Below are 23197 nucleotides of genomic sequence, written 5' to 3'. Positions count from 1 at the left end.
TACATGCCTTTGCTATTTAAGAAGGATTACTATTGCTAAGTCAGTCATGGACTTTTGTTTGTTCTTTCATTAAAAATGTTGCACCTCTCTCTACAAATAAGGTTTGGAGGTGATCTGACCCTCTGCTGGAGGTCTCCCTGGAGGGGTTATATATTGGCTAAAATTGATATTAAATATCTTTGTGCCAATTTATCATAATCACTGTTAGCTATTTTGGCTTTGTTCCCACTCACAAAAATTATGACTGACTGACTTTATCATCAGATGAGCCCAGAAACTCCTGAAAGCTGGTAAAAATGCAACCAACACTTTGTCAAGTATTGCCTCAGCTACAGGATTGTTTCTAGTTGAGAGGAGAAAATGGTACAATCACTACATAGACTGACAGCTGGCAAAGCACTGGCTTTCATTGGAACTGATTTTAATGTCTCCAATAGAGGTATTGAATTTGTGTTGATAGCAAAGGCTGACTTGAACCTACATTTAAGCCTAAGTATTACTTTGCATTTTCATATGTACTGCAATTACTGATTTTAATAGGAAATTATGTTGGAACTTCAAACAGAACATTAGAAAAATTTAAAGGAATTTGGATGTTCTAGCATAAGGAAGTTAAGGAACGATCATTTACAAAAACAAAAACCAAACCTTTTGCTGAGATATCTAAGGCTCAGTTTTGGACATCATAGAACTTATGTAAATATATGACATTGTCACGCTGTATTTTAGAGTAAGACCTGTAAGACTTGATTTCCATTCAAAAAGATTTTTTTTTTTTGGTCTTTGAATGATCTTTGGATAATTTATTTTTATTTCTTGTCATTTCAGTAGTGAAATAAGATCTTATATCATCTAAATGACTCACAGTCTGAGATATTTGAAAAAGTCCCAGAAACAAAATGTGAGAAGAATGGATCTTACTTTCTGACCATGTTGAGCAGTCTCCTTTTCTATTGAGAGTTAACTTCTACTTGATCATCTGTGTATATTGTCAGAGATAATACTGTGGGTGAGGTTATCATGGAAGCATATTCTTTTTAATGCTTTGAGTTTAAATCTGAGCTGCTGTGACTCAAAATGTTCAGAGAAGTACCAATAGAGGAAGGAAAGGACAGCTTAAAGGCAAATCAGCAACTCCCAGCACACTCAGAGATGTCCCCTAAAGAGTTCAAAGTGCTTCCTCCAATGCACATCTTCTAAGCCATTGCCTGTGTCAGGAGGGCAGCAGAGGACAGTGATGTACGCATATAGGGCCTTGCGCCAAGAAAACACTTAAATGTGAATAACTCCACCTGTACTTGGGTAAGTACTTAAGTCCATACTTAATGTGCCCCAGCACATGACAATATATCAGTCTGCAACTGCTACTTAACACCAAAGCAAATTTATATAGGTGCATGCACATAGAAATATGTAAAGATGAAAACCCACCATATTCAGGGACCTGGCCTGTTCCACGTTTCAACAACAGTCGCACTCTCCTGCCACCAGACTTGATTAGCTCTATTGCTCTGGCATGTGTCATGTCCCTTGTGCTTTCTCCATTGATTTCAATTATTTGATCTCCTACCTGTCAGGTAAGAAGAACATTGAGTCAGACAGAATTGCAGGAAAATGAGCATTTCAGAAAGAGACATATTCAATGGATCACAGATTACTTGAATGACAGACAGACACATCAAGGCAAATTTGTTCCTGTCTGTCTGAGGGATATCACTGGCAGATTAAATAACCTCCGAGATGGATTCTGAATGGGGTGTATCAAATGCTGCTCATCTTCTGCTGAAATCAGTGTAACGTGCTTATAACCTGTATTGTGCCTTGTATACGTAAGAGGTTTTTTTGAACCACTTGATATGTTGGAATCATTGGAAACACGCTACCCATGCTACACTTCAGCTTGCAGTGTTGTGCTGGCCTGAGAAGAGTGTTGCTGCATGTAACTGGCTGTTTTCATAGAGAAAAGAGAGGGTCAGTGTGCAAATACTGAGATCTGCCATTGGACTAGCCAAATCTTGGTAGCAAAGTTTCACACCAGATTTCGAGTTATTATGAAGCGAGCTACGAAAGAAGGAAAGGTAAGCTGCTGTGGCTGCCACTGCACAGACCATGCACGTTTTCCGGATTCTCAGGAGCACGTTTTGAACTATTTACCCACAGGTGGTTTTTGCTGGGATGTCCATTCAGAGCAGCAGTCCCCACAGCTCTGATTACAGATTTCTGCCACTGATTTCCCTGCTGGCTTTGCAGTCAGTTAGCCTCATTAGTACTTCTCTGCCTCTACTTCTCTGGCTGTGAAGCAGGGCACTGATGTATGTGTCTACCTTCCACCCCGATCTCCTTCCCCGCCTTGCATCCCGCTGGGATGTTTTGCCTCTGCTCTGCTCAGTGAGAAGAACCGGCTTTGGATGCTAGAAACCCCCTCACTGAATAGGGGAGCGCTTGCTTTCCACTCTGCGTGGTCAGCCCAGCAGGCAGCACGTGGAGCAAGCAGCAGCTGTACAGCTTGCTTGGTAGTGCAGCACCACGGCCACACACTTGTTTTGTGAGACGGTTCAGTGAGCAGCACGGCGAGGTGACATTCCAGGCCAGCATTCGCAGTGCCACAGCCTTTGGACTGAAGGTTTTGCAGCTGCACTGCTGATGCCTCCAAGCCCTGTTGACTCGCATGAAGACCCTGGTGGTGGCAGAAGTGTGGGTCCAGGTGACGTGCATCCAAGAGCTGCTCGAGGGTCTCAGCTGGGTGGGCTCAGCAAACTCATTTATCAGTGTCATGAGAGCACATCTGCTCGGCGGGATCGCACCTGCCTTGGTCTGCATCTACAGCCTCCTCACCGTGGGGAGCTGTGCAGGTCCAACTCACTAAAAGAGCGATGCTGCACACATCTGAGAGAGGGTTTTAAAGAGGCTATACAGTTTGCAAGATGATGGGTACTTCCCTTTCCTCTTACAAGCCTCTCCTGACAAAACCAGCTCTTTGCTGGCCTTGGACATTGAAACGTTTTCTGTTTTATACACTTTCTTTGCTACTATTGTATTTCTGTCAACTGAAAGCGTAATCCTCCAGAGGCTTTCCTTCCTTCCTGAGTCTGAAATATAGTATTTACCAAATAAATGTGCATAATATGAAATGTCAACAAGACTCCTAGCATCAAAGAAAACTGGAAGGGATGTCAAGAAGTCATCTAGTCCCTACTTTTGTTCAGAGACAGAAAGGATGTTACTAAAAGCACTACGGCAGTGTTTCTCTATAAGAATTCGTACCTTGTCAATAGGAGTTGCAGCCTATTTTAAGAACTCTCCCAGGATACTGTACACAATCTCTTTCTGTACTTTATTTAACTAAAAAGTCATTGATCCGAATAAAACCTCTGAGCCTTGCTATTGTGCTCTTTATTTTCTGTAGGCTGAGCAGTGGAGGAAAAAAAATCAGGATTATTTAGTGTCAAAAGGCCTTATTTCTGCAGCGCAACTTTCTTTCTTAGAGGATTGTCTCCTTTAGGAGGAATGGACATGGATGTAGCATGCAGTACAGGTTTTTAGACACTTCTGATGACATCGAGGCCAATGTGACATGCAGCAGAGGTGCTCTTCGGATCATGCAGTGATCTCCACTGGGTTTGGCCATGCAGGTCTGTTTGTGTCACCCTGACTTTTGCAGCGCTGGTAGGATGTAGCTGCTGCACACACTCAAAACAAAACCAGAAAATCCCTCTTGCCACTTCTGCAGCACAAACACGAAAGATGGATTTATTGTACTCTTCCCGCAATGATGTTAGTAAGGCCAAACACGGACAAAATTCCACCAGTTTGGGAAAACCCGCTTCTAAATGTCATGAAACAATTAAATCCTCATAGAAATCCTATAAAAGTCAAGTCAGATTTTGCAAAGGCTTAAAGATAGCTCCTTTTTGAGCCATGTTGCCTGGATATACCATGTTTTGCAGAAGGTATTTAAAATGATCTTGTTAGCATGTTTTGAGAGAAGAAGTGCCAGATTAGATCAAATGAAGGAGGTGTTTTTAACACTCCTTGATATATAGCCTTTAAAATGAGTAATGATGAAAGCTGTTCAGTGCACGCACAGTCCTTCAAATAAAATCTTCTACACTCCTGAGTAGAAAGACAGGAGGAGATTTTAATACAGTTTAATATGTAAAAAGGTTAAGTTAATGCCACATTTTCCCTTGCTGTTTGCCTTTATTCTGTTCTCATTGGTCAATATACAGGAACTATCCTGTATTAGTGTAACCTTTTCTGTATTTCAGTAGATTTTTTTTCTTTATAGTCAGCAAGTAGCTGATTTGATAGTTCCCCCTTTTTAATATAAAATCATATGTGCAAATAACCTCGGAAAACTTAAAAAAAAAATTAAAGCCTAGCATTCCGGTTATGTGACTGAAGGAGGGGAGAGAAACAAGTATGTAAAAATTAGGTACTCTGAAATTTCCATTACAAGATTTGAGACCAGCGTGAGAATAAATAGTGGCAGGAGCAGTGGGTTAATTGTTTTCCATGCATTTGTGTCTTGTGGCTGACTGATGTGTAACTGAATTATACTGCCTGTGCAGCACAAACCCAGTTCTGATTAGATAAGAAAAACAACACAGAAGAGAAATGTTATGAACACTCTTGCCCTGAGAAAAGCTTCAATTAGACTTCCCCCTATCTGGGGAATTCATACAAAAGAGAAAACCTTGACTGAGAATTGGTTTCCCATGTGTCTAATAAGGTGTGGGTTCTTATTCACTTTTTTTTTTCTTTTTTTCTTTTTTTTCCCAGTTAACATTTAAAACCTCCCTGCCTTCCCCCAGCCCTGTGATGTTTGATACAGGAGGCTGTCTCTCTCTCTCTCTGCTCAGGCAGCTATTTTCAGAAAGCAAAACCTTGTCTTAAAGCAAATGTTTCTCGTGTGACTCTTGACAGATACTGCTAGTGTAGATCACTCACTGAGAGAGGGAAAGACCTGGAATTTTGTGCTGGGGCTATTTCTGCCTTTTTAAAACCCAGTGATTGTTGAAGAGGAGCTCAGGTATACCCACATATTGAAGTTGTACCAAGGTGAGGCCAGAGGTAAGGCTAAGTGAGGATAAGCAGGCCAGAAAGAACCCAGTTCCTCTTACAGCATATCCTCATTACTCTCTTTTCAGGATCAGAGACTGGTTCCTGTAGTTTTATGCCACACATGACCTCTTCTTGGTAATTCTCTTCTGGGTACTTCCAAGTCTGTACACAGTCTCCAAAATGGAGATAATATTAAACTAGGGGGTAGGCAAAACTGATCAAAATGATAAAATTCTTCCCTATGGGAGAAACACTCTTGTTAATAATGCTCCCAGAATAAGATTTTTGCATGTTTGTAGCACACCAAATTTGTGACTCATGATTATCCTGGACTCTTTACTCTGAGGGTGGTGAGGCTCTGGCACAGGCTGCCCAGAGAAGCTGTGGATGCCCCATCTCTGAAGGTGTTCAAGGCCAGGCTGGATGGGGCTTTGGGCAACCTGGTCTGGTGGGAAGCGTCTCCGCCCATGGCAGGGGGTTGGAACTGGGTGATCTTTAATGTCCCTTCCAACCCAAACCATTCTGTGATTCTGTGATTCTATGATTCCAAGTCTATACCCTGCAGTCTTATCTAGACAGTTATCCCCTATTTTAAATTGCACATCTAATTTCGTTACCCTTAAAGAAACACAGTGCACTTCAGTGAATTTTGTCATATTGAGTGCTTCAGTATGGAAAGTTCATTTTGAAATCTAAGTCAGTTCCTCAAAACCTTCTAAGACTAATAACCTCTTGGCATTAAGAAATGTTACTATTTACCAATAAGTCTCCAGTTATTGACGAAATTATTGAATTGAGCTGGTTTCATCACAGACTATTCAGAACCACACTTGTAATTTCACACTTGTAATCCTACTTCAGGAACAAAACATTCAGAACGTCCTTTGAGGGTCATTATTTCCCCATCCTGACTGAATTTCCTACAAGGTACTTTCGAAAGGTGAAAGGAAGATGCCTCATACCTTCTCTATCCCATTTTTGCACAAAGAAATAAAAATGAAAATAAAAAAGAAAACTAGACTGATATGACAAGGTTTGTTTTTCACAACTTATATGTTATTTTTTTCAACTTTTTGATAACTTGCCACGGATTATTTCTGAGAATGAAAGTTAAATGAATTTTAGTCTGTTAATGTATTTTAAAAGCAAGGGATGTGTTTGCTTTTCTCTAGTCTGCTACCAACTTTCTTGTCCTCCATGAGTTCTTGGAGATTGTTACTAATAGTCTAGAAATTACTTTCTCTAAATCATTGAGCATATGTGAACATCAACAAGTTCAGCTGACTTGAATCTTAAAATTCTTTAAGCACTTTTCTCCTTAATCTTATCTCTACCCATTTCTTTTTGTTGAAATTGGTGTACTGTTCAGAAAATGGTCCTTCTGTATATCTCAACGAAGATTGATAGAAAGAAAGTACTGAATATTTCAGCCTCCTCCACATTCTCAGTGAGTGATGGACCTGTACTTTCCTTCTCTTCATATTTATTTTAATATATTTATGTTACCTTGTTACCTTTTACACTTTTCTTGCAGACTGCTTGTATATCATTCTGACACATTTTATCTTCCTTCCGCATCTAATGGGACACCAGCCACCTAACAGGTGTTGTAGCATCAAGCTTTGACTGTCTGAATCCTTTATTGGGTGTGACCCTGTGGCATTAGCTCCTTTCATGGAAAGTGACACATTTGAATATCAGCCCCTTATTTATAAGAGTCATTTCAGCAAGCCGCCTTTTGTGGAGATATAAAGCTTTTCACATGAGACACCAGGATATTCCAAAAGATAAGCTTCAATGTCGCAACATCATCATTTTGCATGGTATTTGGTTTCTCTGTCACTTTGCACTTACAGATTTCATTTTTTTTTTTTTGTCAAGAAATTAACATAAAACATAGTTCCAAAAGTCTGTGGAGTTAGCCATCCCTAAAATTGCACCTTCAACTCCCACACCATTCAGGTGTAATTTTTTCACGACAGTCTGAGAGGATGCGTGCATCCTAATCACCAAGTTTTATATGCACAAACAGCACAGGAAAGGTTTGAGAGTGCAGCACTTGAAACCCAATATTTTAATCTCACAAAGCCACAGACTGCCTTTGGCTGTATAGAATAAATGTTAACTTGAAGGTGTTGTTGCATGGGGTCTGTGTGTGGAGCTGTAAGAATGCAGGCTGATGGCGGTTTGGTGGCCAGGCATGCAAACCAGCCAACGGATCCCTTTCTGCTCCCAACAGGCAGGCCCTGTGGCACCCCCTGAAAAATGGTATCAGTTCTGATTTGTGACCTTCCTGGCAGTCTTCAGCAGAGATGACAAAGCCTGAGCGATCAGACGTTCCCACCAGCTGAAGGCTGGCAAGCTGGCTGGGGAAGCATGCATGTCTGTTGCTTGAGATGTGTTTATTATGAAGAAACACTCTCCAGCTATGAATCTGGCAACTTTTGCACACATTAATTTCTCATTGTGCTTCTTTCTTCCTATCAAACGTGGCCCTGGCTGAATTTTCATTCACTTTGATATAAATGCCTACCCACATTTACCAGTGCTTCTCCTGACCCGATGGCATTCGATAAGAAGAATGCTTCTCTTACACTCTTACAGTGTCCAAGCACAAAGTAAACACTGAATGCTTCCCTCTGCTTAATGCTTTTAAAGTTGAATATTAACAATTTAAATGTATTTATGAAAGTAGTTTGTATGTATGGGAAATGTCTCTTAACAAAATCTGTTTCAGTTCAAGTTAATTCAGACTCTCTATCCATGCATAAGAACAACTGAGCTATAAAATTGGGCAGCATGTTTTCTGGCAATAATGAGAAGATAATATTCCTAAGGAGTGTTTAAGTGACATCACTATTGATAGGTTAATTAGAAAGAAAATTGTAAAGCTTCTCTGAATCATTAGAATAAAGAGCTGCTATTACATGTGAGTTTTGCTGCAGAGTCTTTGTTCTGGCCATATTTTATAGTAATTATTACCTGTCTTGTTTAAAAAAAGCCAGTCAGCACATACAAACAAAATTTGAGAAGTAGACAAAAACAGTAGGAAACATACATAGCTTTACTGTAATAAAAGTTTTTCCTTGTTCAAACATACTTCTAAACCACTTGCGATAGCCTTATGTACATTTGCTTCTGCCAGCTTGTAAGAAACTGTCTCTAAGCAGGTGTATAGTTCCCTGTTGCACAAAATGAAATTAATTGCATATGCACATTTTCATTCCATGTTAAATGAGGAAATCTAATGATAAAAGCAGCCTCAAACGATTTGTGCAGAGGGCATTGCTATCTGTCATTTTATTAATGCATTTTCTAATTAAACCTCAGGAAAGAGACTAATTACACTTAATTCCTTTTTATATGGGCATTCTATTTTTATAACTGAACTTTTTTTTTTCATATTATTTGTTGCTGTTGTTATTGTTAATGAGTCCAAAAAGCTGAGAGATTGTCTGTACTTGGAAACTGAACAACATAGCAACTCCAGAACATCTATTTTGGTGAATTTCCAAGTGATGTCAAGCCCTGATATCACTGCCTGGAGTTAGACATAGGCTGGGTATCTGCTGTGCAAATTTCCTCACGGCAGAAGATTTGTACTGCCACATGTAATGTATAGCCTGGTGTATTTCTAGTCTTGGACTTCCTCAAGTGTATTGTAGGTGCGTGTGGCTTGGATGTCTTGGTAAGAGAAACAACATTTCTCTTTGGAGGAATTACAAGGCTGTGTGCCTTGCATTATTTGAAGCAACCACCCATGAAGGTATTGAGTCACAAACTCTTCTCTTTGATGGCCATCCAGCTGTTTGAGCAGGGAACCCTCCTCTTCACCTTTTTCTGAGAGAGGGAGAAATTTAAAATTTTATTACTGAAAGAGAACTTGGAAACTGGAAAATGCATAACTGAATGTCTGTGCACAATGGGGCGTGCATGAACGAAAATAGCGTTTGCAGTGGTGGGCAACTAAGGGGACTTATGGTATTCTAGAACATTTGAAGCCTTCGGCAGCATCGCTGCAAAATAATCCATGTATATGTGAATTAAAGATGTCAAAGATAAAAGGGAAATTCATTAACTTACTAGAGAAAAGTATATACCAGTACATTTTTAAACAGAGCTAGGATGACTCAGTGTAGAATAATGTAATGTTAATAGCTATTTCACCACTGCAATCATGGATGGGAATCAGTAGAGACTGTAAAAAAGGAAAAATAAAAGTTTCTGATATATTCTTGATGGACTCAGCCTGTCCCATTAAGCAAATGCAAAGTGAACTCAAGATTTGACAAGCAGATTTTAAAGATCCTATACAGAAGCCTAGGCATAAGTGTTCATGGAGAATGCTCCATCCAAAGTTGTATCCAAACAGGAAAACAGAAAAGAACATAAACTCTGACAAGCTGAACATAAGCCACAGAAAGATTCTGAGGAGGAGACTGATAAAACATAAGAGCTAAGAATGTACTTTCATACATACCAGAAGTGTGGAGCCTGTCAGAGAACCAAGATGTCAAAAGATAGCAAGATAGAAAAGACCACAGGAAAAAGATTAGGTGAATTCTTTGCATTGATGTTGACTGAAGAGGAGGGCAGCCAAAACCCTGCAAGGGGCCTGCTCAGCAGAGGGGTGAGAATGAGGAACTGGCTCCAATAGCAATGCCAGTGGGAAGATTGAAGAACAAATTGATGAAGCGAATAGGAAGAAACCACCAGAAGTAGATGGCACTCACCCATGACTGAAGGAATTTGGATATGAAGCTGCTGAACTAGTAGCTACAGGATGTAATCTGCTGCCTACTTCGGTAAACGGCCTGGTAGCAGAGGAATGGGAAGTGGCAAGTGTGACACCAGTCCTAAAAGACAGTCCTGGAAAGTGACCAACTGAGTCTCACATTCATTGCAGCAGACGGATGGAAGCAATACGGAAGGTGAAGGTTAGCTGGCACATAGATAATTATGATATACGGGGGAAGGATCAGTGTGGCTTTTGTAGAGGGAAGCCATTCCTCACAGGCCTATTGCTGGCCACTGAAGGTGTCAATGACTATGTAGATAAATGAGATCTGGTTAGTACACTGACATTTTCAGAAAGCTTCTAACAGCAAACTCTTCAGTAAAGGCTCTGCTGTGATGGGAGAAAGAATAGGGTCTTCTAGGTAAGAGATTAAATTCAAGGGAAAAAAAAAAGCTGGAAATAAGTGGTCAATTTTCACAATCAAAAGACCTTACCATAGTGATTATTCTGCTCAGCATATTTGTAAGTGGCATGGTGAAGAGGCTGAAGATTGTGTGATAAGATTTGCAGGCAACATAATACCATGCAGGATTGTCAAATCTAAATGTAATGTTAAAAGCTGTGGAAAAATAGCACAATACTGTGTGTTAAAGCAGCGGGTGAAATTCAGTAGTGCTAAGTGCTAAGTGAAGTACATGTGGAAAATTACACACACAATCACTCTAAATTAACCATTACCCCTGAACAGAAAGATCTTACATTCTTTATGGTTAGTTCTCTGAAATGTCAGCCCAGTCAAGAAAGCAAACAGAATGTTAACCATTAGAGAAAGAATAGGGAATAAAGGAGAAACCATCATTAAGTCATTGAGGAGCAACAATATCTTTAAAAACTGCAAGTTTTTCTAGGGCTTTCACCTCCAGAAGAATGTGATAGACTGACAAATGGTTCAGAGGAGGCCAATGAGGATGGTCAAGGGTGAAGAAGAGCTCCCTTATGGAGCAAGATGAAATAGATTGCTAAACATTGGCCGGAAAAAGGTGGATATGATGTTGATCAACAGAATAAGGGATAATATGGATAATGAGGAAGCAATCATAATATTACTATGCTGTAGCTATGATTATTAATATTTTTTAATACTAATGTAAACATTCATTTTTGAAACTCATTGATATAGTGTATCAGGAATTTCAAAAGCATAAGCACATTCAAATAAATCATTAAAAGTAATTCTGGATCCTAAACATGAAAATTCCAGCATGAAAAAAATCTGTAAAATGGTGACTGCTGGAGGTTTGGATGTTGTTATAGCAGGTGAAGAATCATTTCATACATGCTCTATATTTCCTTTCCTAAGCCTCATGTGCTTGACCTTGCAGTGAGGATTCTGGGTTGGATGGTGGGCTGTAGGAATGTATCTAATATTTGTATCCTTTTACCTTCACAGGTGACCTCTTCCAGTTCTGACTTGTGGCAGCTTGGGAAAACACAGAAGAGAGGCTGCCTCTGTTATGCCTGTGGCTGGACAAAATGTTTCAGGTGTCAGAGCACATAATTTGGTTTCTCCATTTTTTCCCTAACACTCTGGACTCTTAATTTTTGAATTTACAGCTAATTAATTTTTTTTTTGACCTGGAAACCCTTATAAATATTCCATAAAATATAGATTTAAATATGGTGCCTGTCTGCCAACTAAGTATTTTATTCATAAAACTTCATACTAAACCATTTTAAGCAAGATTATTAACTTGTTCTTTTTCATAGGTGGCTTGAAGGACTTTTCTATTAGGCATGGATTTACAAAGATGCTTTGAATTCATCAGATTGAGAACATTTTTGAGAGTATGATGTTAATTACATGTATGAGAGGTGTATTCTTTCTCCCTATCTTTCTGCAAACAAATTCTAAAAAAAAACAACAACACAGCTTTTTAGAGAAATGCTGAATAATAGCTCACCTACAGTTAATCCAGCCTTGATTTATTATGCTTTTATGCTATCAAAATATATTCATCATCCCTCAGGACCTCATTTTGCATTTCTTTGTTGTAGACACAGGAATGTTGATCTGCTTTATGTCTATGTGTCAATATATTCTTCCTTGAGTTCTGCCAACTATACTAACCTGGCATGCAGCTCCTCTTACCACAGGCTGACATACAGCTCATATGCTCGAGTATTCCAGTTGAATTCCCAGAGATCAGATCAATCACACCCACTCTCTCTACAAGTGAGGTTGGACAGTGATGTATGTAGTAGGGAATTGGCACATGAATGAGATTACCCCAAAGGGACATGCAATTCGGTGGTAAAGCATAGCTAAACATCTTACCATACTGTTCAGATGGATCACAAATCACAGAATAAATGGATGGGACAAAGAATATCTTTGTCTTTATGTTCCACTGTAATGACAGTGTTGACATTCACTGAATGCTTACTATGAAGGTAAGATTTATATTACAGCTTAAAGTAAGCCAGGTATGCCGCAGGATTTAAGGGTAAGTGCTACTTACGTAGGAAAGATTGGCTACTTAACTGACATGAATCACATTGTAGGCATTTGTCTTTCAGATATGTGCATAAAACTATAATAAAATAGAGGCTGGTGGAGCACTGTATCCTCCAGGAGCGTTCTTGTGTCCCTTATGTGTGTGCATAACATCCGTTTTTTAACATCTAAATATTAGTGACTTTTCAGCATGGTTTCTGACAGTCTTCTCAAGCCCTCACTCATGCTAAGTGCTCAGCAGCTGGCTCCGTGCTGCTCTCAGTGCACCACCTGGAGAAGACCTTTCTGTTTATTAGACTCCTTTCACCTTTATGCTTGCTGTAACTACCATAAACCTGCAAGAGGTCTTCCAATGGCAATATCTACTTTTCTCCAATATTCTGAACATAGGACCTCATTGCCTTGTAAGAACTGGAGATTCACAGAAGTCACTCAGCACTCTATCTCCAAGGCTTCAGTTTTCTTTCTGATCCCAAATAAGACTCCAAACTTTGTTATGGCAAAAATTAAGCATCACATAGGCCAATCATTGGTTTAATTTTTGGTTACTGTGATTGCCCTACATGTTTGTAAGAAAGCAATGACTGAACAAGCCATTTTTGCCTTCTTCCCATTTCCTTCCTGCAGCTTTCTTGGTTGTCACATCTACTGTGTGACAATTACTTGGCTCCTATTTTTAATACTTTTTGTTCTAATCACTATCAAGCTGAGCTGAGCTACTTCTTGCTCACCATACTTACAGGCTGCAACTGCCGGTGCATTCCACCAGAGATTGTATCGAATAACCCTCCAATGTGGGGCTAATCAAAGACAGAACATCTAAAACAGACACTGAGCTCTTCATTAATGAGAAATCCAGGTGAGGTTCCCACCAGCGAAGAGCCAATGCAAGCTGTGGGGTCTGCACTGCAACATCCTCTTAAAGATTTCCATTTATTGTAGAGTAAGAAATCATTCATTTTTCCTTTTGAGCTTTTAATCCTCCATTTCTGACAGGAAACAAACAGTCCTGTAGATGCTCTGTGCTTCCCTTTGTCAATGGGAAAAGAAAAAACTGAGACAACCCTATCCTCTACACAAACTTTTTTTTTCTTTTTTTTTTTCTTTTTTTTTTTCTTTTTTTTTTTCTTTTTTTTTTTCTTTTTTTTTTTCTTTTTTCTGGAGGGTCTGAAGAAACAAAGCAGTAATATGTGGAGTGTGTGGAATCACAAAGGTTAGGAGGCAGTACCTGTGTGTGAAGCTGCAGGTACCGCATGTGGTTGCTAGTAAAACGTTTGTCTGTGGAATGGGAATCTCACAAAACAGTACATGCAGTAGTCCTTCCATTTCAGCTTGGATTTTGTCTTCTCTAAGATGCAACACAGCAGCTAGTAAAGATAGTTTTTAAACAGAATGATGATGCATTACATTATGACACAGGCTGAAAAGTGTCTGTGGAGGCTGTGTTACATTCATAGGGAATGCTAGCTTAATTGTTGGAAACAGATTACTTTTATTGTTAAAAACCTATAAATCAAGGTCTGCTAAAAATGGATATAGTGATAAAGTGACTAGACAAACACCAAGCTAAATGTGTGTGACAACAAGCAGACAAGAAAGCCAAAATGGAAAAATCCTATGATGATCATCTAAGAAAAAAACCTTCTGCTTTGCGCAGTATAAAAGCCTTCCCAGACACTGTTAGGACATAATTACCTGGAGCTGCTCTAAACTTTGCCTGCATTTCAGCTCTGCCTGTCTACCCAGCAAACCCAGAATAGCTCAAGTAATTTCTGAATGCCTGACTTGAGACATTCAGGAGTGTCCTGTTCTGAGTAGATGGGTTTATACTCCCTTGTTAAACTCCACCGTCGTACAGAGTTTCCAAAGTCCGGATAGATAGCTGCTTGCGTATTTCATACTGCCTTGAGAAGTCTGAAGAGTTGGTCTCAATCCTAATTAATGTCTTCTGGGGAATGTGGTTAGCAATAGCTAACTTTTATTTGACACTCTACTGTTTAGATGTGTGGTATTGAGGCTTTTCAAAGGGGACTTAAGCTAACATCTCCCATGGCTTAAGAAAGGGCTTTAATGTGAGGCTACGAGTTTCACTGGTGCCCTGTCCTTCTTGTTGCAAGCAAGGACGCAAAAGTTATGTCATCAGAAGAAAAAAATAAAAGCAATTGCCTGACCTTGTATTTGGGATGCTTACAGAGAGGGAAATGAGAGTTTTGAATACTGTTGAATGTTTGTACATGGATTTTGACAGCAGTTTCAAATGAAATGCTTATGCCTTCCATGATGTGAAACCTCAATTCTGTTTCCTTACAAATAAGAGACAGGCTTCTTCTTGGCTACTTGCTTGTTTGGGTCCTTGGCTCTTGCATATTGAATTCTCCTTTTTGCTAGAAATATTTCTTAATGTAGGTGGATGAAGTTTCTTGAATAGGTTGGTGTGAATTCTGTTATCATGGGAAAGGATGAAATACGCAGACTGTGCTAATCTGCAGAATGCCATGAACCTGTCCACAGCACGGGTTGGTTACTATTATGGGGTGGCTCTCACTGCAGTGCTCTCTTGGCAAGCTAGAACAGACCAAAGCCACACAAATTCCTATGCAACAATAGCACAGAAGCTCATAATTGACACTGTAGGAATAGCCTTTCCCTTGTGCCTATTTTTAGCTCCAAGTCTGTACAAATGAAACAGAGAGGAGCATAGGCAGCAGAGAAGCAACAAACAGGAAAAAGGAATGAAAACTCAGAGAAGGAATGCAAAGCACGACAGATATAAAATTCTGCAGTGTCTGTGTTTCAGAAGTCAGCTCTGCAAATATATTCAAAAAAATCTACAAAAGAATGAGAAAAATGATGTAGCAGGAGATATGAGAAAGCTAGTGATAGGGCTAACTGGTGTACGTGGACTGAGAAAAATGAGTTGACAAGAAAATGATACCAGAAATGTCAGAGATGAAAAGTATGACTTTCATGGAAGAAGTGAAAAAAAAAGATGTAACTCACAAAGTGACAAAATGACACAGATGTACATCGTGTATAAAAAAGCACATTGTGTCCTCATTCTTCATGAATTTCACATTCAATAAGCCCAATTGTGCAAGACACTCTGTATCTTTGCAGCCCTCAGCCACATGTTCTTTGTTTGAAGCTGGTTTCAATAAGCATGCTGGCTGCAAGAGATACCATTCAAGGCAATAAGAGATCTGTTGATCATATCTCACATGTCTCGGAAACACTACAACCATCCTTAACAATTCTCCTGAGAGATGTTAGTAGTCCCCCGCCTCTAAGACAGGAAGGGATAGAGATCTGCAGGCAGGGCTCAGCTGATCATTGTCCTCAATGTGAGATAAGAAGAAAAATATGAGTTATCATGAGCTTTATCTAAATAGACCTATAAAATTGTTGCCAGTAGAGTCTGAATCTTCAAAGGCTGCAGGGACTGTGCTCCACATTGTCTGTGTTATGTCTCTCATCTCTGGTGACAGATTCAGCTTGATATTACAATTACTGAGTGTGTGTGCCATATTCTTGTCCTGCTCTGAGACTAGATTTGCAGTTTGGTTTTCCAACATTGCCATCATTGATCTCATCATGAACTAGTTTCAGATTTTTTTTTCCCAACAGACCTCTGCCAGTTCTGGATATAAGACATCAAAGATACTAATAATTCTCCAAACTTTTCTCCTGGTTCTTTTAATACATTCTTGTATTATGGAGCACAGATATCATCCTGTTCTCTCCTCTTAGCCATTGTATGGACAGGGTATTGTATTTCTGCTGTTCCCTCATCCTGAAGAAGACAAGTGGATGGAAATAAATCTGTAGAGCTCAGAGGTCCCAGAGAGTCTATCTGCCACTTAAAGTTCTGGATAATCACTTTTCCATGTATGTTCTTTTCCTTATATCTAATGAAACTTTTCTTCAGTGCTTATAAGCTGTAAGATATCTTGCTGCTTGTGAACATTCATTTTTCAAGTTCTGTAAACTGTTGCTGCAGCAAGCTTCAGAATTAACCATTGTAACTTGATGTCTGCTCAGCTGACAGAATTAAGAGGGATCTGTATTAGCTTCCAGCTTAGTGATCAGGTTTCCCCCTAAAGAGGTCATTTGTAAGCAACCTTCATGAATCTGACCCATGAATTGCAGTGAAATCCTGCCAAAGTTAAGCATGGTATTTGACCTGACATATGGGTTTATATGCAGCTACACAGTTATAGCTGTGACTTGCCAGCACTGGCTGAGAACAGTTTACCCACTATGCAGACAGAGGACACATGAAGATACTCTTACAATAGACTTCTAGATCCTTTGATGGACATTTCCTTCCCATGTCTTGTGACAGATGAATCCAAGTTAAGTGAGGATGTATGCCTAGGCTTTCTGCAGAACCAGTCTGAGTTCAAATAAAAGACTCAGTGCACGTAAAAGTACCAGGACTAAGAATAGGGTAGTAAAACTGTGAAAGTTTAAAAATTCTTTTTAGGGGAATAATTTATTAAACTTTAAGACATACTGCAGTGTCTATTTAGGCTGGCAGAAAGGGGTCCTTGGGTAGAAAAGCAGTATGCAGGCAAGACTGATGAACTTTGTATGACACCAACTCAGTAGTCCTTTCAGGTTCCCAGAACAAATCAGCAGAAAATTGAAATAGAAAGCTACATCAGTCACGAAGGGCAATTAAACACTACTTTAGATCTTGCATTACTAAAATGGAGAGTTCCTCAGTGGATTTGTTTCCAATAAAAGCACAAACTGCCTGGCATGCCATTCTCAGGGGAAAGGAAGATCAGGACTTCTGAAAGGAAAAAGTGAAGGGATAACAAACTTTATGAAACCTTTTCCCCCTTTCATTAATCTTTTCAGAGCCAGACAGTTCTGGCAGGGCCAGTGGAAGCCCATCACTTACAATGCTTGCTCTACTCATTCTATGTCTGTTCTCTCATCTACGCTTCAATTTTGGTTTCACTTTCTTCCTATCGTCTATTTTCCTTCCTATCTTCATCATTGCCATTTGGTTCAATTTCTGTTCGCTCCTAGTGTAGGTATATTGTATTCCTTTCATGCTTACCTTCCTCAGTAATGTGCCTATTCTATTTCCTTTTACAAGAGGTAGTTCCATACCAGCTCTTTATTTACATCTGACTTCCTATAATCTCAGATTTTAGTTTAAATTTATTCTCTGTATCTGTAATGCATAACACTGTGAGATGTATTTAGACCTCAGAATCTTTTAAATGTGTCCTGAGAGACTTTCACATTTTTTAGCATGTGTCCAAGCAGAATACAGCTGTGGGGCTCATCCCATCACCAAGGTTTTGTAGTGCCCACTGAGTACAAACTACAGACTCTGACTTGGCTATCTGGAGCTGTCTTCAGTTAGACATTGCATTGCTTCAATAATACAAAATTATAGAACCACGACTAGAGACGTTGATTTATTAATATGAAGTACTTTATATTCTTTTATTTATTTCTGTAAGGAAGGAGATTTATGTCAATATGAATATGCCTTTATTGGGGTTTTTGCTGGCTTATAACTAGACAGACAACAAAATGTTATTCATTGAACACATTTACTAATTACACATACATATTTTCATTTAACATCTTTCATTATATCCTCTTTTATTTTTTTCCCCAGCAAGTTAACTGGTTTAATTTTTATTTTCTTGTATTGGTGAATAGAAATAATCGTGGAGTTACTTGAATTATTTTTTTATTTTTTTATTTTTTCTGTAAGTATGATCTGTACCTTGTGTTATCTGCTTAATGTTTTTCTGGAAGGCTTCACCTAAATCAAGAAAGGCTTTTCAAGGAACAGGAAACAGGAAGCAAAACACTAATGGAGATAAGTAGACCATAAGAAGAACTATTAACCGGGAAACATTCCTGATAAGATCTGACCACATAAGCACCATTTACTATTCGAGTGCTGAAAGTCTGGGATCAGAGAATGTGATCTTTAAAGAAGATGGTATATGAAGTGAGAAGGACTGAACAGATTTTTGCATATTTTCCTATAGAGATGCATCTGTGAAACAGAATGAAATAGAACTGCAGCAAGCAGGCTGGTTGTCCCAGCCAAGAAATGGGAATAAACCTGCATTATTGACAGAAGATGTAAACTTAGGAAAGGAGATACAAGTACTGAAATCTGCTTCATTTACTCTTCTTCCTATGTCCTCTGTTCCTTTCAGCAATTAAATGATTCTTTTTGTTTTTCTATTTTTGTTCTGAAGAAGCTGTTTTTGAGATAGTTCTGGCCATCCATCAGTTACAGGTCGCTGGAGATAAAAGTCTTGCAAATTCCAAACCCATTTGTGACTGTCAGGTTAAAATGGCTATTAAACAGGAGAATAAAACCCAAGATTCAATGACAGAGCTGGAGGGTAAAGCTGGTTTCAAAGAATGCTACTTTTAAAGGGGAGATAAAACTCCAAGTTACAGCTACTTAAGCAAAATTATACTTGGCCACACTCTGTGGCTATACCAGAAAGCTTTAAACATTATTTTAGAAAATAAATTAACATTTTTTTCATGAAAAGTTACAGGCCATTTCCTAATGAAATCGTACTTTCCCTACGTATATAATATAAAAATACATACCACATATATATATATGCATATAAATTTGCATATTTAGGCTACTCACAGGGTGGATAGTCTAACTTTGTTCTGTGATATGATGCAGAAATTTTAATGTTAGATTTCTTTTTTTTTAATTTTTTTTATTTTTCCTTATAGAGGTTATTACTTGACATGAACCCCTCTAAAAGCATTGTTCTTTAAGGCCTATTCTCTTAGCCATATGTTTCCAAATACATGATTCCAGAGCTTATTAAATCCTCAACGTTTTCCTCATCTTTAATCACAGTGGGGCTGATAACATACATCTCGGTTAAAGCTTTTTATTAGGAGCAATCGATTGTGATGGTACTACAGTAAAGGAAAGAATAATAACACCCACCAGAGAAGATATTCTTGAGCTAAAGTTCTAGCTGCAGCATTTACCTATGTTTCACACAACAAATACTGTGGGAGTAGTTCTCAGCTTCCAGTTGCCTGCCTGGTTTCCTCCTCACAGGGACTACTTATGCCATTGATCCCCCATGCAAGCTTCGAGTTGGACGCTCACGGACTTGAGCTCCGTGGTATGACTGAGCACTAACTGAATTCTAAAATTCTACAAAGTGGGCAATTTAAGAATGATTAATAAAAAAAATCAACAACAAAAAAAACACACTGAGTTATAAACAGAAAGACTAACTGTGTATTTAGATTGATGTCAATGCTCTTTCAGTATGAAGTCAAACTTGACGAGATTTTTAGAACTGAGAAACAGAATCCGCTTAATAACGACAGCATTTGAAAAACCTGTTATTATTACTGTAAAGAACACAATTTCCTTTGCCTGTCTTTATACCTAAATATTGGTTCAAGAATGTCACACTAGTTAGATATACAAAGAAATATTTTTGTCTTGATTTTTGGTAGTCTTTTTCACCTGTGGTTTCTTTGCCTTGTTTTCATGTACTCGCTACTCTGCAGGGTATCAACAACCCTTAATGAGTTATTTTTAGGCCATTTTTCCTATGTAGAACGTATATGTATATATATATATAAATAACTGAATTTCTTCCTTGCGTGCTTTTATCAAATTTCATATTTAGACATGGTATTATTATTACTTCTACCACTACAGGACTCAAATGCATTATGACCTATGCAGCCAAATAGTGAAAATTGATTCCTACAAACAAGGTTGAATTATATCAATTATATCAATTGAATTATATCAATTGAATTATATCAATTTGAGGTTGAATTATATCAATTGGTATTGGTTCTTTAAAACACAATCAGAAAAAAACAAACAACAAAATAACCACACCTGTTTTCTCTTTGATCCCATCACCAAATATATCAGTTAAAGTTGACAAAAATTGTTACAATGTATTTTACTTACTCTCATCCTTCCATTTCTTATTGCTGGTCCATCTTCTGCTAATCTCAGCACAAACAAATCCATTTTGTACTCCCTTCCTCCTCGAATACTAAACCCAAAACCTTTGGCTCCCTTCTCCAAATCAACAGTGAAATAATCAAAGTCCTATATAGAAAAATACAAAATGAAAATCAATTAACTATAAATGGCATAATATGCATTCAAGAAAACTTTAAAATACATGTTTTCAAATATGCACCTAACCAATTAATGTAAGAAAATTCACTTTCAAATTATGTTTCTGCACAGTCAGAATAGATGAGAATAAGAGCACCTATTTTTGCCATTAAAAGCAAACTTTAGCAATCAATATGTAAATGACTAAGTCTAAACTATCCTGAAAGACATCATCCAGCAGTTGCCTGGTACCAAAAGTTCTCTGGATGGCTTCCATATTCCCCCTCAATACATTCATGGTACCCAAGTGCAAGGCTTTAAATCTATGCAGAGTGCTGATTTAGCAAGTGGGGCAGCAGACAGTTCCTGTACAACACCATCATAACCTAAAAATTAGCAGGAGACACACCTCCTAAATTCCCAGCAGAACGCAACTTGGTCAGCAAGCTGGACTGCATGGAGGCCCAAAGTGCAGCAACTCTCCTCATTTCAGCTAAAACATGTGCTTTGAGGAGGAGGTGGGAAGTGGGAGGTTTGAACTCCACCCTTTCTACATCCTACAGGGACTGAGATTCATCATTCCAGGTTTTCCTTGGTGGACCCTAACTACCAGCACCACAGAGGGGTCCAGGAAGGAACTTGCTCTGTTGCTTCTGATCCATTGGCAGCCAAAAGTACAAAAGCCATGGGGAGAAGGATGAAAACAGGAGCAAGCTTGAGTTGTATACACCAGTGGTTAAAAAATTAAATGCGATTGTGAGAAATGGGCAGCTAAGGCACCTCTAGATACTAAGAAGTGTCTTATAATCCTATAAGATATGGGGACAGATACTTGCTTTTTAGACACTGAAATGAATAAACTTGTCAGAAGTTTCTCTGTATCACGTTTAAGAATTTGGATATTTTCACTAAAAGAGTTTATGTATCTGCCTTGAAAATATGGACACAAAATAGCATCTATATATGGTTTCAGCATACAGTGTCCAGACATTTATGCTGTGTTATTTAATATACTTCTGACTTTTTTTCCTTTGCAGTTATGTGAGAAAAAAGTGGGATTTTTCTTTTCAAAGTCTGAACTTTAAGCTAGATCTTCAAACATTCTCAACTGTCAGTAAATATTTGTCATCAGCAAAATCTTTTCCAAGGTAACATAACTGTTCATCCAAGGTTTATTTCTCTGAATTTGTGAGATCATGCCTGATGTCAAAAAAATTTGTTATACAAGGTAGTTTATCCTCATCCAAACTATTACCTACACAAAACTAAATTTTATCAGGCAGGATTCGCTTGTATTTACTTATTTATCTAGATTTTATAAAACCTTTATTTTCAACAATGCTGTAGAAATCCCATCTCACCTAAGTACTTCTGCTGATGCAAGGGAAGCTTATTTTAGAACTTTGATTTTAACTCTCCAGTACCTCAAAAGTAGCATTTATTTAAGATTGTAGTCACACGATTATAAACGCAATGTTATTTGACAGATCTCAAAATACTCAGTGAATGTTAATGGTTCTGGATTCATGTCCTCTACAGAGAAACAGTAACTCAGTGTAAAAGCAATAAAGGTGCCTTTTCTTCTGTAACTTCAGCTGCTTTAATAATATATATGATCTCTCCCTGCAAACTGTAATGCTTTCTGTTGAGGAGTGCTGTCAGCATGTCAGTTTGTACCTGGGGCTGTCTGTAGTCTGACAGGGGGTACTGCCGGGTGTCGGGTGAGTGTTGCCTGTAATCCATCAAGGGTGGCTGCCTGTAGTCGAGAGGTGGTGGCTGCTGGTAATCCATCACAGGAGGATGCCTGTAGTCCAGGGGAGGCTGGCGGTAGTCAGTTGAAGACTGCCTGTAGTCTGTAAATGGAGGTTGCCGGATATCAGGTTTCACATCCTGCCTGGCTTTTACTTCTGACCTGTAACTGAGAAAGACAAAAAGGCTTAGTTTCAGAAAGCAGCAAAAAAAAGTTAAAAAATATGTATTATAAGGCGTATCCAGGAGTGAAAGCAAATTGCCTGACTGCAAAATTCCATAAAGCAAATTTTCACAGATAAACAAAACTTTTGAGGGTAAATAGTTGAGGCATCCAAAATCAGTGAGCACTTCTGAAACATGATTGTAAGCAGTTTTCCCTCAGGTCACACTGCAATTTTCCAACTGCTATCAGTGAGATCAGGATTAGGCTCAGAGGGACAAGAACAAGAAAAGCATCCTGATTCCCACTTATCCTGCCTACCTGGAAAATGAAACTGCACTTAAAACACCCCACAATACTCACTCCAAAACAGTCCACTGAGTTTATCAAGTGCTTTCTCCAGAATTAAGATTTCTATAGAGTAAACAAAACATCAGTGCAGACATTCATAGCCCCTCTGTTTCATTGATGTAAATGAGCTTCTAAAGGTTAAAAATGGATGCATTCTTTCTACTAGCTGTTATCTTTTTAATGGGGGGTATTCTTTGATATAAGACAAGTTAATATAGTGTGTATTCTTACTACACGCTCCCTATAATAGTGCCTGGCTACAAGCCTGCAGGCCATATCAGTATTCATGCACGGAAGTAACACAGGGTGAAAGGAAAGAAAATCTGCTTAATGAGGAATTAATAACAAATAAACTATTGCTTTCATTGTTAACTGAATAAAGGAAAATGACATTTCAAAGTAAATGGGGCTTTTATAGCACAGCAGTTAACCAAATGACTATATATGTATATGTACACATGCAATACGCGGACACATCAACTGTGAAAGGGATTT

General features: G+C 38.6%; 1 protein-coding gene across 12 annotated transcripts in view; it reads right to left on the bottom strand.

Moving 5' to 3' along the window:
- The window catches only part of MAGI2 (membrane associated guanylate kinase, WW and PDZ domain containing 2), an 817299-nt gene that overhangs the window by 22127 nt on the left and 771975 nt on the right, over nucleotides 1–23197 (bottom strand). For all 12 annotated transcript variants that reach the window (XM_080581211.1, XM_080581210.1, XM_080581215.1 and 9 more), the window contains 3 exons: nucleotides 22117–22357; nucleotides 20284–20427; nucleotides 1432–1570 (listed from right to left, as the gene is read on the bottom strand). In XM_080581211.1, the coding sequence (XP_080437337.1) occupies nucleotides 1432–1570; nucleotides 20284–20427; nucleotides 22117–22357 (524 nt within the window). The remainder of the gene's footprint in view (nucleotides 1–1431; nucleotides 1571–20283; nucleotides 20428–22116; nucleotides 22358–23197) is intronic.

The sequence above is a fragment of the Anser brachyrhynchus genome (assembly GCF_964034855.1).
Source record: "Anser brachyrhynchus genome assembly, chromosome: 1".
Lineage (NCBI taxonomy): Eukaryota > Metazoa > Chordata > Aves > Anseriformes > Anatidae > Anser > Anser brachyrhynchus.
Note: the sequence above shows the minus strand (reverse complement) of the source record. Positions and strands in the feature narration are given on the sequence as shown.